The sequence below is a fragment of the Clytia hemisphaerica genome, unplaced genomic scaffold (genome assembly GCF_902728285.1).
Source record: "Clytia hemisphaerica strain Z4C2 unplaced genomic scaffold, Clytia hemisphaerica genome assembly, whole genome shotgun sequence".
In the NCBI taxonomy this organism is placed as follows: Eukaryota; Metazoa; Cnidaria; class Hydrozoa; order Leptothecata; family Clytiidae; genus Clytia; species Clytia hemisphaerica.
In genome coordinates this window covers 338,970-353,094 of record NW_027103803.1, presented here as the reverse complement: position 1 = coordinate 353,094, position 14,125 = coordinate 338,970, and the positions used below count along the sequence as shown (strand labels likewise).

Sequence of the window (14,125 nt, the reverse complement as noted above, 5' to 3'; positions counted from 1 at the left end):
TTACTGATACTCTTTGGAATCTTTTTATGTTTATAATAAATAGAACGTTTTCTATCTTATAATCAAAACATTCGATTGTAAATTTGCTCGAAATCAACTTTGTTATTTTTTTTGGAGGCTCGGAAAACACGAGTTAAAGAGGCCCCCTCAGTCGACCCTCAATTCACATATTCACGCAAATTTTTTTGCCAATTCACGTATTCACGCGTGAAAAAAACCATTTTCACGTTCACGCGCTGATTTTGCTTTTAATTCATTTTGTTAAACGATTGTGACCTTATTGGGCTAAATTTGACCTTTTTATGGCCAACATGAAGTTTTCTGCAGTTTTTTGACCTTATTCTCGACAGCGTCGACCTTTTAAGACCTCTTACAATTATTGGAGGTTTCATAGGGCAATGTTTAAGGTCTGTCTATCACGTCTATCACGCCAAAGTTACAAAACACTACCTCTCTGGCGTACGGTGGTATAAACCCTTCCTGAATTTGCTTTTTAAGGGAGGTAAGTGTAAAGTCAAGCCTTAGCTTTAAGGTTTCCCCCCGAATTTTCTTTGTCGCAGGCACAAAATATATTTTATTTTGAAAATAAATTTAAATCGAGGTTTGGCCCAAATTCATGGTCTGGAAAGGCGCGAGCTTCAAAGAGGTGGTACAACCAGAGGACACAAATTCCCCCTGTCTCATTGAAGAAAAGGTGTGGAAAGGAAAAAGCGAGCGAAGCGAGCGCGAAAATTTTTTGACAACTTTCACTCTTTCATTGCTGAGAAAACGGCCTTAACACACTATTGTTACCCTAATATGCCTTGTTTGGTCATACAATGCCTTGCTTGATTGTCAAACAATTCATTCAGAATCTTTGATTATTTTCAACACTGACCATTTACTGGTACAAATCTGGTACGGCGAGTGACGTACCTGCCTTACACGGTGCGGTGTCCCAAGAGTTTTTTTCTGAATGTTCGATGATGCAATCATATAAAATTTTTTAGAACTATCTACCTACTTTTGTAAATTATCGAAGACTCAAATACCCTTCACTGTCTCCAAGTTCATGCGGTATCATTTTGTGTACTGCATTTAGTAACAATATAAGCGATTACAGAAAGACGACCATCATTAGCGCCGACAAAGAAAATTTTCTCATTTAGACTTTTTTGTTTTGGCTCAAAACACTCTCGCCGGATGCAATATTTGCATCACAAAATGCGCCCTTAGAAAAATAAGGAAAAAATATTGGTTTCTGTTTCAATTTTTGATTATTTTGAATAACTTTACAATGGCAATAGGTCAATATGATATCAAGGATTATGCGAGCGAAGCAAGCAAGAAAATTTTACATATTTAGGTTTATTCAGTTTTGTTTTAGACAATAATTTGCTTTTCACGTTCATGCTCAAAATCTCAATTCACGAATTCACGCTGGTAAAATCTTATCTTCACGTTCACGCGGATATCTCAACTCACGTATTCAAGCGTTGAAAAAGTCCAATTCACGTATTCACGACAGAAAAAAGGGTCATTCACGCGTCGCGCCAGCCCCTGGGGAGCCCCGTTAAAAAACACGAGTTAAAAAACACGAGTTACAAAAAACAAGCGTTAATTAAATGTGACGTCATCAATGGGAAATTATGACGTCACAAGTAGATAATTTAACTCGTCAATTTATGGTGCACCATAAATTGACGAGTTCATTAACTCCTAAGATTAAGGTGCACCATAGATTGACGAGTTAATTAACTCCTAAGATTAAGGTGCACCATAAATTGACGAGTTAATTAACTCCTAAGATTAAGGTGCACCATAGATTGACGAGTTAATTAACTCCTAAGATTAAGGTGCACCATAAATTGACGAGTTAATTAACTCCTAAGATTAAGGTGCACCATAAATTGACGAGTTAATTAACTCCTAAGATTAAGGTGCACCATAGATTGACGAGTTAATTAACTCCTAAGATTAAGGTGCACCATAGATTGACGAGTTAATTAACTCCTAAGATTAAGGTGCACCATAGATTGACGAGTTAATTAACTCCTAAGATTAAGTGCACCATAGATTGAACGAGTTAATTAACTCCTAAGATTAAGGTGCACCATAGATTGACGAGTTAATTAACTCCTAAGATTAAGGTGCACCATAATTGACGAGTTAATTACTCTCTAAGATTAAGGTGCACCATAGATTGACGAGTTAATTAACTCCTAAGATTAAGGTGCACCATAATTGACGAGTTAATTAACTCCTAAGATTAAGGTGCACCATAAATTGACGAGTTAATTAACTCCTAAGATTAAGGTGCACCATAGATTGACGAGTTAATTAACTCCTAAGATTAAGGTGCACCATAGATTGACGAGTTAATTAACTCCTAAGATTAAGGTGCACCATAGAATTGACGAGTTAATTAACTCCTAAGATTAAGGTGCACCATAAATTGACGAGTTAATTAACTCCTAAGATTAAGGTGAGTAATAACACCCATAGAATTGACGAGTTAATTAACTCCTAAGATTAAGGTGCACCATAGATTGACGAGTTAATTAACTCCTAAGTTAAGGTAGACCATAATTATTAAGATTAAGGTAATTAAGTAAATTAAAATTAACAAATTAATTAACTTGACTAAATTAAACTCAAGAAGGTGCACCAAGATTGACGAGTTAATTAAACTCATTAAGGTGCATAAATTTTAATTCTCCTAAGAGAATTTACCAGATTAAGATTTAATTAACTTAATAAGATTAGGTGCACCATAATTACGATTAATTAACTCCTAAGATTAGGTGCACCATAGATTGACGAGTTAATTAACTCCTAAGATTAAGGTGCACCATAGATTGACGAGTTAATTAACTCCTAAGATTAAGGTGCACCATAATTGACGAGTTAATTAACTCCTAAGATTAAGGTGCACCATAAATTGACGAGTTAATTAACTCCTAAGATTAAGGTGCACCATAGATTGACGAGTTAATTAACTCCTAAGATTAAGGTGCACCATAAATTGACGAGTTAAATTATCTACTTGTGACGTCATAATTTCCCATTGATGACGTCACATTTAACGTAACTCGTGTTATTTGTAACTCGTGTTTTTTAACTCGTGTTTTTTAACTTGTGTTTTTTAACTCGTGTTTTCCGAGCCTCTTTTTTTTGTTTACAAATGCAAAAGAATGTGAGGTCACATCTCGAAACAACTTTTCGCTACCTTAATTCAAAAGGGGCCTAAGTCCTGTGAGCCTTAATTCAAAAGGGGCCTAAGTCCATTTGGGTCATTTTGAGAAAATTGCAATTAAAGTTTTTCCTTGATTCTGAAACCATTTTTGATGGTAAAGCTTTGAAGTAAATGTTTTCTGAAAGCCATAGCTATAAGTTGTTTTTCCAATGAAAAGGCATTCGTTTGAAAGGAATGTATTTTTGTATGTAACAGGTGCAACTTAGTATATCTTGCAGAGTGGACTTAGGCCTTTTTTGAATTAAACATGAATTTTGAAAAACGTGTGAGGGTTAATTTCTGCCTTTTAGAGTTCAAAACCTGCACATATGACACTCCAAAATAAAACCACTTACACCTAGATTCAAGATAAAGAGAAAAGACAATCTCAGTAAAATAAAGAAAAACTCAATTAAACTTTTTAGGATGCATGGACTTAGGCCCATTTGCAATTCAATTGGACTTAGGCCTCTTCAAAACTTAACAAACTTATTTTGGTGGACTTAGGCCTTTTTATTGTAAAAAGTTGATGGACTTAGGCCCTTAATTGTAAAAAGATGATGGACTTAGGCCTCTTTTGAATTAAACATCACTTTTATCAGAGCTTCAGTATGAAGTTTTGAACCTTTTTAACTTTAAAAACTACTTGTTATGTACATCAAAAGAGAGCAAATGAGCCAGAGATTGAAAAAAACTAAAGATCTCAAATTTCATAAAAATGGACTTAGGCCCCTTTTGAACTGGGGGGTACCTGGACTTAGGCCCCTTTTGAATTAAGGTAGCGTTTTGATCTTTCACTTGTTTACAGGATATCGTTGCATAAAAAATAGCTTTGATTTATCTGACTCAGCATAAAGACACTGCCTAAAATAAGCTCCTTTTATTCCCAAAGAATACCTTTAAGGACGATGATCTTGACAATTGTTAAGAAGGGCCATTCAGCACACATTTTTAAAAACTTATAACCGTTTGTGACGAACGATTTTAAAACGATTGTTCAAAAGCATTCACGGTAAATGGAAAAGCATTCTTCGCGTATGGTTTTATATCTTGAAGTTTTTAAAGCGTTCTTCACGAACGGTTTTATTTAAAAACCGTTCGTCACAAACGGTTTCCCGTTCGTGACTAACGCCTTTATTAAAATAAGTTTATGGTTCCACTGCCTAATTCCGACCCCCAAATAACTGTTATGAAAAAAAAATTCTATGTTTACAAACATTCCCTCTCCAAGTTGAACGATAAACTATTGCTAGAACTCTCGAAACAAAACATCTAACAAGATAGCTGTAATGTCAAGATGTCAATTAATGTAATTAAAAAGTGTGAGTTGTAAAAATAATTACCTTTTATTCTGGATCAGTTGCTCATTTTTAAAACGATAACAGTTTTGTAATAAAAGTGACTTGTGCGGGAAAAATATGAAACAACTTGGGCTGGTTTCCATCAAGAAACAATCAGACTAAATTGTAAAAATGGCGCAAACGAAGTTAAAAAAAGGGCGGATGCGGTATCACTTAATTTGAATAACAAACATCGAATCAATGAAGTGGCAACTATCAACGCCCTCTTTACCACCCATAAGTCCGGATGTTTATTTACGGAAGGCCCAAACCAAGCCAAGTGTAAAGTAATAAAAACCAGGCTTGATTACGTAACGTTTCAAAATGAGCATGCTCGTACACAGACCTCTTTTATATTTTCGTGTGCTTTGGAAAATCAAAACATCTCATTACTTTTTACGATGCTGTTACTACTGTTGTCATTTATGATGTTGAGCATATTGCAATAAAAAAATATGTTTTGCTATAAGAAGCAATTATTGTTATTTGGTTCAATTGGTTCAGTGTATCAAATCTCTCAGTTTAGTTGACACTTTGGTATCTTCGTTGCGTCACAGCGAAAGGTTTGTTTTTATTTTATTTTGTATCTTTGAAAGACCCCATCAGATTTAGGCAGTGGTGTCGGATTTAGGACCTCTCACGGTAGTATATTGAAGCTGAATATGACCAGACGGTGTCAATCGAACGAATTGAACGTCAAATCAATTGATTGCAATCAAACACAATCGAATAATTGCAATTCGATTGTCGAACGCAATTGAATTGCAGTCGAATATTACCCAGGATTTGCCGTTCAATTGCTTCGATTACGTTCGATTACGTTCCATTATATTCGGGACGAGTGTACGCAACATGGGACTCTTTGACAACAAATTTGTTTTGATAACTCCACCAAGTTTATCAATCATACTGTCATAACATGTCACTATAACTTTCACTGATAGCGCGCCCTTTTTAACTTTTGTTTTCATTTAAAATGACCGGACGCTGAATGGAGAATTAGAGAACGCCCACCGCCTAACCGCCTACCACCTGATGAGATTAACAAATAGCAAGCAAGTGTGTAACTTGCTGCGTGAGTGACATCAAACGCTCACATTTCGCGCCTGTTCCACTATGGATTTTTTTCATATTTCGATTTAAAAGCTTACTCGGTGCGAAAGAGAAATTGTGTATCTTTTAATACGCGGTTCATTAAACTCAAATCAAATGAATTTGGTGGTTTGGTGAAAGGGTGGTGGAATGGCCGTCCCATGTTGCATAGTCCCAAGTTGGAGCAGTTGACGGTACATTCGATTGATTCAATTGTATTCAATTTTATTTGCCCTCATACGTACTTAAAACGCTCGGAATAATTTAATCGCAATCAATCTTATCGAACATGATTGTAATCGATTAAAATCGAAGATCAATCGAATGTAATCGAACCAATCGAAAATAGTCGACTATAGAGAACGAGCTGGGGCGTCTTTTTATTCTGTGGTACAATTTTCTATAGAGAAAGAGCTGGGCGTCTTTTTATTCTGTGGTACAATTTTCTATAGAGAAAGAGCCGGAGCGTCTTTTTATTCTGTGTTACAATTTTCTCTAGAAAAAGTGCCAGGAATTTGATGAGAGAGTTAGATTGTCAACAAAGTGCCATAAAAAATCATTGAATAAAAGAAGAATTTTAAATCTTAAATATTTTCATTTTGAAGAATTGGTGCAAAAAAGTGAAACATGGAAAAGTTTTATCTTTTATTGGTTCAATCGAAATATGGGATTCAGAAAATTTTCTATGTTTGCTTTTTTGCACAAACCCCTTTAACTATGGGTAAGTACCCCGTTGCTAAGATTTTGGCTTGAAATCGAAAGTGAAACCACTAAAAACGAAATTAAAATCGGCCAGCACTCCAAATCCCGTAATCTTGATATATAGGAGTTTTGGTCTATACTGAGGATACTGACAGCCCTTTTTTTGCATGTTAGGTGGTGGCCAGCCCCCTAAAAAAATTTCACTTTTTTTCAAAATGTCGGTGAACAAGCTTTGACCATTGATTTTAGTCGATTTGAGGTTGCTGATTTGGAATGAAAATGTTACCAAGCTTGAAAACTGACAGTTTTTGGGTAATTTGCGATTTTTTGATTTTTTTTAGTATCAATATTATTAAAGGTATTCATATTTTATGATTTTAGCATACAAATTATAATAACTTTTGGAGCAATTAAGATGAGTAATATTTATATTCAAGAGCCACCTACCAACGGAAAGGTGAGTTATTCTTCCAAATATGTCAGAAATAAGTCCCTTGTTAAAATTCGCCTTGAGTGATTTCAGAAGATAGATTTTTTTTATTTTAGTATATAGCTTTTGATGTAATGGATGAAATTTTATCTTCCAATAGGATATAGTTTGATTCAAAAAAACTTTACAGAACTCAAGAAATTTCAACTGGGAGTAGCTTATTTATGACACACCTAGTAGATGTTGTTTTAATTCAATTTTACTTTCCATAAGACGTTTTTCTTAAGAGGCGGTTAGATCAGTCGCTATTAAAAATCTTTTTGCATTTAAGTATCCTTTACAATTTGAATTAATTCTCAAATCTTGTCAAAGGGAAACCCTGTTAAAATACTTTCCTTCAAATCTCCTTCCTTGTAATTCGAACAAATTAGACTAATTAGTAAAGTCAACTTCTATGTATAAAGGGATGAGTTGGAGTTTTAACAAGCTTTTATTTGATTTGGTTGGTCGTTAACCTGCAATAAAAGAATTTTGATACTTTTTTTGAAAAGTCTATTACTACAAATGACGAAATAGTGAAGCATCTTATAAAAACTCCAGCTCATCCCTGTATAAGTACATGACATATCTTTTTATCAGGTTTTGATGAAAACATCCCTGGGTGAGATTGACATTGAGTTATGGTCTAAAGAAACACCCAAAGCATGTCGCAATTTCATTCAGTTGTGTATGGAAGGTTACTACGATGAAACTGCTTTTCACCGAGTTGTTAAAGGTATCTGTCAATTAATATTTACATGTCTTTCTTTTTATAAAAACATCCAATATTTTTGAAGCTGAAAACATTAAGTGTTGAACTTTGTCAATATATTTATTAAAGTTATTTTGGGATTTTTTCAAACATAGTAGTGGGATGGGTTGATAAAGACATTCAAATCTAAACCTGGACTCCTTTTTACTATGCTCAGCTATGCTAATAAAAGTCAAAAGTAACTATTTAGTTTAGGGACAATCCTATTCACCACAAGTCAAAATTGCTTCACTTTGATAATCTTATTTGTTAATAATTATTTTAAAACCTTGAAAATTACTTCAAAGGTGGAAACATTTTTTGCGGCACACAGCATTTTAGTTCACAAGTAAATTAAACCAAGCCAATTCTCGCCAAAATTCTAAAGGCATTTTTCAAAGCCTCTGCAATAGAAGGAAAACTATTTTTAGCATTGGAATAACTTAAAAAACAATATTGACGTTACTTTATCGCTTCAATGCAAGGCTATTTTGCATTTTTAACAAGAGCACTCCTGCACTTGTTCATCATCGAGAAGGATTTTCCATTTATTTTCGCTACCAGTCTCCTCAAAAGCATTCAGATGGTGATAAAAGGCTGAAATTTAGCACAGATGACCCTTAGGGGTTGTAAGAAGAGGGTTGATAGATGTTTTAAGTTAATAGTAAGTTTTTCCAATATATATTTCTTTTTATCCAAACAGGTTTCATAGCACAAGGTGGAGATCCGACAGGTACTGGTACAGGTGAGACAGTTATGAAGTAAGGTTTAAAAAGAATGGTAATCTCTGATAGGAATTTAAAACTTGCTTGCATTGAGGAGACATTTCAATTATAAGGGTTTGAGTTGAATACTCCATTGTACTACGATTTTCTGTCCAAGTTGTTTACAAGCCTTGGAAGAGTGACTGAAATTCGGTAAAGTTTTTGTATTAATTTGAACTTTCCATCCACATTTACCAAAGGTGTTAAATGCACCATTGTTGTATGCGTGTTCTTTGTATTGAGATCTGATCTAGACATGAAATGCTCGGTGAAATTGAATAAAAGCTAGGCCCTTATCTTAGAAAAAAACAATAGGATACAGTGGTTACTAGGCTTTTGAACAGTTTCAAAAATTAAGGGGGGTTTTGTGACATTTTTTTGACTTTCTTATTTGAGCCACATTTTTCTTTATAATTTTTTGTCAAGGTGGGTTACATTTTTCAAATAACTTTAGAAAGAGAGCCTGATTGTTGAGCTTTCCAATGATATAATTATTAAATTTTGTGGGTAACTAGGTATGATTTTATTCGAGTTTTTCACAGGTAAAGTTTTGTGGGTTACAATAGCATGTGGGTTACAACATGGCCTGGTTTGTATTACATGTTGTACATTATAGGAACAAGATATTTGAAAAAAAATTGCTGGTATTGTTAGAGAATGTCTCAAATATGATTTAAACAAGTTTTGTGGGTAACATTCTTCCAAATAGAAGCAAGAAATGCGGGTTACATTTCTGAATAAGGGACCCATTGGTTTCACATTGATATTTGAGCGTAATTTTTTGTACAGACATTTTCCAACCTATTCATAGCTTCCTCAAATAAAAAAAATTGCTCTTTGTCAAAGTTTGTGGGTTACATTTTCGATTTCATCTTATTATATATAAGTTGTGTTTGCTAAACATCTTCCTTGCTTATACATAACTACTAAGAAGTTTTTGTACAAATTGTTCTAGAAACAATTCTTAGAAATAGTGTTTACCTTAAGCAAATGCATTTTATCTTTTAGAGAATTAAGGCAAGAATTGTGGGTAACTTATCCCGTTTAATACACTGAAGCTAAGTTTTGAATGCTTTGCCAGTGACCTAACTTTTTTATTTTTTTCTCCAAATTGTTTTTTAGTGTTCTTTTTCTCTCCAAGTAAAATATTGAATTAAATGAAGACATAAATAATAATGTTTCGTTGAAGAATTGTGGGTTACATTCAAGGTTACAAAGTTACTATTCTTTCACAGAGGACATTGCATTGCATAGCGTTTTTAGAAAGAAGAATGTTTAGAATTTTTTTGAAGGAGTTTTTACTAAACTTTTGAGAAAGTTTTGTTTTACAAATGAATCAGTAGTGAGAAAGGTTTTGTGGGTTACAGTCCAACAGTGGAACAGTTTTTTTCAATTCTAGTTGCCGAAGACATTGCATTGTAGTTTTAACATTTGTTACAAAAACATTTCCTTTTTTTAACCATTCTTCTGTGTAACCCACAAAAGTTGCTCAGAAGATAGTGTTGTATGAATATTATGATGAAAAAGCTAGAAAGAAAGATATTAGGCTTTTAGAAACCTGTCATCTTGATAATTTTCATTGATTACCAATTCATCCTTTATGCTATGATGGTTTTCATCGAATTTAGGCTCTGGCTGATGTAAATCTTGTAACCCACACTATTTGATGAAAAGTTCTTATTTTTAGTTAAAGTTGTGTACAGTTGTTTTTAGGGTTTCTAGGTTATTGAAAGAGTTATAGATTTCTATTTTATGAAATAAAATGACACAGGGTTACATCCTGTAAAATCTTCTTTTTTTAAGGCGTGTAACCCACAAAAATTGCTCGGAAGTAATTTTAACTTATATACGATGAAATTAAAACCACCATAGAATAACCTCAGTGAGTTTCAACAGCATTGAACAATGTAACCCACACTTATCTAAGATTTTCAATAACACATACAATAAATATTACTCGAGTTTGACCCACAATATTTGCCAAGAACCTTATCCGACTACTTTCCTTTTTCTTACTGATGTCCGCCAAGCTATTTTGAACTAATTCTATGTAATTGTTAAAATGAATCTTGTTTTCAAAAACTTGTGGGTTACGTTAATAAAGAGGACTTATATTTTAATGTAACCCACAAAATTTGACTTAAAACAAAAATAAAAGTTACCCACACTGTTAAGCATATTGTAACCCACCTTTCTACAAATTTTTATAAATTTTCGATAAAGTAACCCACAGATATTGCAATTTTCCTAATTCTAAGAAAAATAGAAACTTTTTTTAATGTCACACTATTTTTGAACCTGTTTACTATTAAAAGTGGTGGATAGTATGCCTGTCCTCCTGGGTTGGTCCCCCCTATTAAAAATCCAAATTTTTCTCGATTCCCCCTCTTTTTTATCCCCACCATGTTATAAAAATTTTTGGCTCCCCCCTTCTTTTTTGCTTTCCCCACGTTATTTGACAATTTTGCAGTTCCCAGATATGTTTAACATAAAAATGCCGTAGATCAAGTTTAAAGTTTTGGAAAGCTTGAAATCAATCGTAAAAGGGGTTACGCACGGAGAACGAGTCTCGTGTTCGCAAAGCGAAAGGGATTCTATAGAGCCAACTATTTCCCGAGTTAGAAGATCAATAATAACTCGGAAAGCTAAGGAAGCAAAAATTCCAAAGTTAAAAAATGAAAAATAACTTCCGGGTCTCTATAATTTCGAATGTTTTTGTTCGAAAATCTTGTTAGATTCGAATTTTAGATTCGAACAAAAACATTCGACCGAAGTTCCCGCCAAAATTATGCACATCAAAATAAAGAAAAATTTTGTCGATCCAGAAGCTTCAAAATAAATGAGCAGCTTTTTCAGAGATGTGAAATTATTATACATTACAGTAAACACAGAAAAAGAAGATGCATTGAATTTTTTCGATTGAGAAGAAATTCTTCATTAATGAGTTTCTCTATCAGATTGATAACACTTTCGATGTTTTTGTTTATCGATGCATAGATGAGAAAATGCATACTGGTTTAAAAGCTATGAATGGTCTGAAACAACATTTTTGCAACAAAAACTAATTGGGTTGAATTTTCGAAGTAAAAAGTGTTGATTGTTGAAGAATTGATGCTGAAAAGTCAAAGACACAGTTTTGTGGAGGATTGGCAGAGACACAAGAGACTTTTTACACAAATCCCTCGTTTTACCTGGTTTATGGTTTAATCAAAGAAAAAGACATTGAATTTCCCTCGTTTTGTTATGGAAAATATTCTTGACAAGTATTAAAGAATTTCAAGTTTTTATCCATACATTGATAAAAAGAACTGTTTGGTTTTCGCAAAACGAACGAAAGAGCCGAAAACTGAATCCATTTACTTTGGGTCGTGTCACGTGTGTGTCGAGTAGTTTTGTAATAATTTCTATATATTTCATCAGTTTTAATTTCACTGACTTTTTGGAAAGAATGGAGTAAGAGCTCATCAAAAAATAGTTTTTTAACGCTTTTCCATTATTTATTTCGAGAGTTCAGTTCTTTTCGGCTGTTTAGTTTTGATTTTCTCACGCTGCTTACCCAAATGTTAACCAATTTTTATTTAAAGTCGTCCTAAGGCCTCATAACACCCCTCTCTCATTGCATTCTCGATAAATTTCCCGATCTAAAGAGGGGTCAACGACCTCCTAATTCCTTTCCAATCTCGAGTTATCGCATTTTTTTTTGATGACGTCATCAACTGAAAATGGCTAAAAATTCAGCCAAATTTGAAAGTCCTACTCAAGCCTTATAAACCCTCCAATCTCATTCCCCATAAAATTAAAGATAGAATGAGGGGTCAACGACCTCCCAACTCCTTTCCAATCTCACGTTATCGCATTTTTTTTGTTTTGATGACGTCATCAACTTAAAATGGCTGAAAATTCAGCCAAATTTGAAAGTCCTACTCAAGCCTTATAAACCCTCCAATCTCATTCCCCGTAAAATTCCCGATAGAATGAGGGGTCAACGACCTCCCAACTCCTCTTCAAACTCGAGATTTCGCATTTTGAACTTTTTCCCAAACCCGTGACGTCATTGGATCCCTTTACCCCTAATGTTATCAACGGTCAATTCGCAAATTTTGGAATTTTTGCGGTCAACAGGTACTTTATACCCCAAGGGTCCCAAAAAACCAAAAAACGTCAATTTTTTCCAAGGGAAAGTGGGTTTTTAAATTTGCGAAAGATTGACACTGCAACGACTTCTCTTAAAAACGCTAATTTTCACGAAATTTTCAAAGTTGAACCATTCCAGAGGCTAAACATGTTTGAATAGCGGCTAGACGAAAAAAAATCGTGAAAAAAAACTGAATTTCCATTTTTAGGGCCCGCATATCATTGAAATTTTGTAAATTTTGCTTACGCGCATGCGTTTGCCAAAAGAGTCGCACTCCGCTCGCTTACGCTCGCTCCGTGCGTAATTATAGCCTTGAAACTGCTTGAAAATGAAAAATTGATTTGGTTCAAGTAAGGTTTGCTGATTTTATTGTTTAACAGGTCTTCCGCAAGATTACCTTGAGATCAGTGAAGTTCCCCCATCAAAATTTCCAAAATTTATGGTTTTTCCCCCTCTTTATTTTCTCCCCTCAAATTTCAAATTTTTCATTCCCCCCCCCATACCTCAAAAGTTTGGGCGAAATCAGAATCCAGGGGGGGGGACAGCTAAATTCAGATGTTAGGAGTGTGATCGACCACACGTTTGAAGTTTTCAAACGACAAAGCCTGTGAATGATGATTGAATTTTTTTTTAATCAGGTGGTGAATCTATTTATGGAGCACCTTTCAAAGTAAGTTCTTTTTAGCAACTTATAACTATATTGTTCTACTAATTATCATATTCAAGTACTCCAAATATTAAGTCAAAGCGTCCTACCCTTATGGATAAACCTTTAAAAGATTTTATGGAAAAGAACGGTCCTTGAAACTAATAAACAGCTCAAGGTTTGTTGTAGGCAAGCGTTCTAACCATGGGTGGTTGTAGGACCAAATCAAAGGGTGGGATAGATTTTCGGCCAGGACCACTATTGTCTTTTCACATTTCTCACATCATTCCAACAGCTAATTGTTTATAAGTGACGTGTATAATCACTCAATACGTCACTTGCAACCAATCAGGTGTTAGGTCTGTAATGTCATTTTGGAATGTCATAAACAGGTCAAGGTTTGTTTTAGGACTGAATCAAAGAATAGGGTGAACTCCAATTTTGGGGGTATGGCTGCCATCCTTAGAGAACGCTATATGAACAGGTCAAATGTCTGATTGTCAATCCAAAACATAACACATAAAAAGTTACTTCTAAAATATCTATGACGTTAGTTTTTCATAGGCTAATTGCGAATGATTTACCTGGCTTATTAACGTGAAATTGTCAAAACTAACTTCACGTCATTGAGGGAATGAAGCTAAATCGACGACAAAGATTTTGATTAACATCGTAAACAGCTTCATCCTTTTTCTCACAGGATGAGTTTCATCAACGGTTGAAGTTCAACAGGCGTGGCTTGGTTGCCATGGCAAATGCAGGCAAAGACGATAATGCAAGCCAGTTCTTCTTCACGTTGGACCGAACTGAAGAATTACAAAAGAAACATACCATTTTCGGAAAGGTTTGTTGCTTTATGTAAAATTTGTACACTTTAAACGCTTGATAACCAATATTGCCTGGTCTTCAGCTACTAAAGTTAAAATGATTATATTTTTATCAAACTTGACCAACCAGTCTCGACTGTAATTAGAGGTAGTACTTACTTACAGTTCTTTAAAAACAGTTTAAA

The 14,125-nt window shown here is 34.2% G+C and overlaps 1 protein-coding gene across 1 annotated transcript in view; it reads left to right on the top strand.

Moving 5' to 3' along the window:
- The first annotated feature begins 4,745 nt into the window (after positions 1–4,745).
- LOC136806341 (spliceosome-associated protein CWC27 homolog) overlaps positions 4,746–14,125 on the top strand; it is a 45,117-nt gene continuing 35,737 nt past the window's right edge. The window contains exons 1-6 of the mRNA XM_067062903.1: positions 4,746–5,117; positions 6,730–6,805; positions 7,418–7,553; positions 8,272–8,313; positions 13,106–13,137; positions 13,814–13,957. Of these exons, the coding sequence (XP_066919004.1) occupies positions 6,764–6,805; positions 7,418–7,553; positions 8,272–8,313; positions 13,106–13,137; positions 13,814–13,957 (396 nt within the window). The 5' untranslated portion in view covers positions 4,746–5,117; positions 6,730–6,763. The remainder of the gene's footprint in view (positions 5,118–6,729; positions 6,806–7,417; positions 7,554–8,271; positions 8,314–13,105; positions 13,138–13,813; positions 13,958–14,125) is intronic.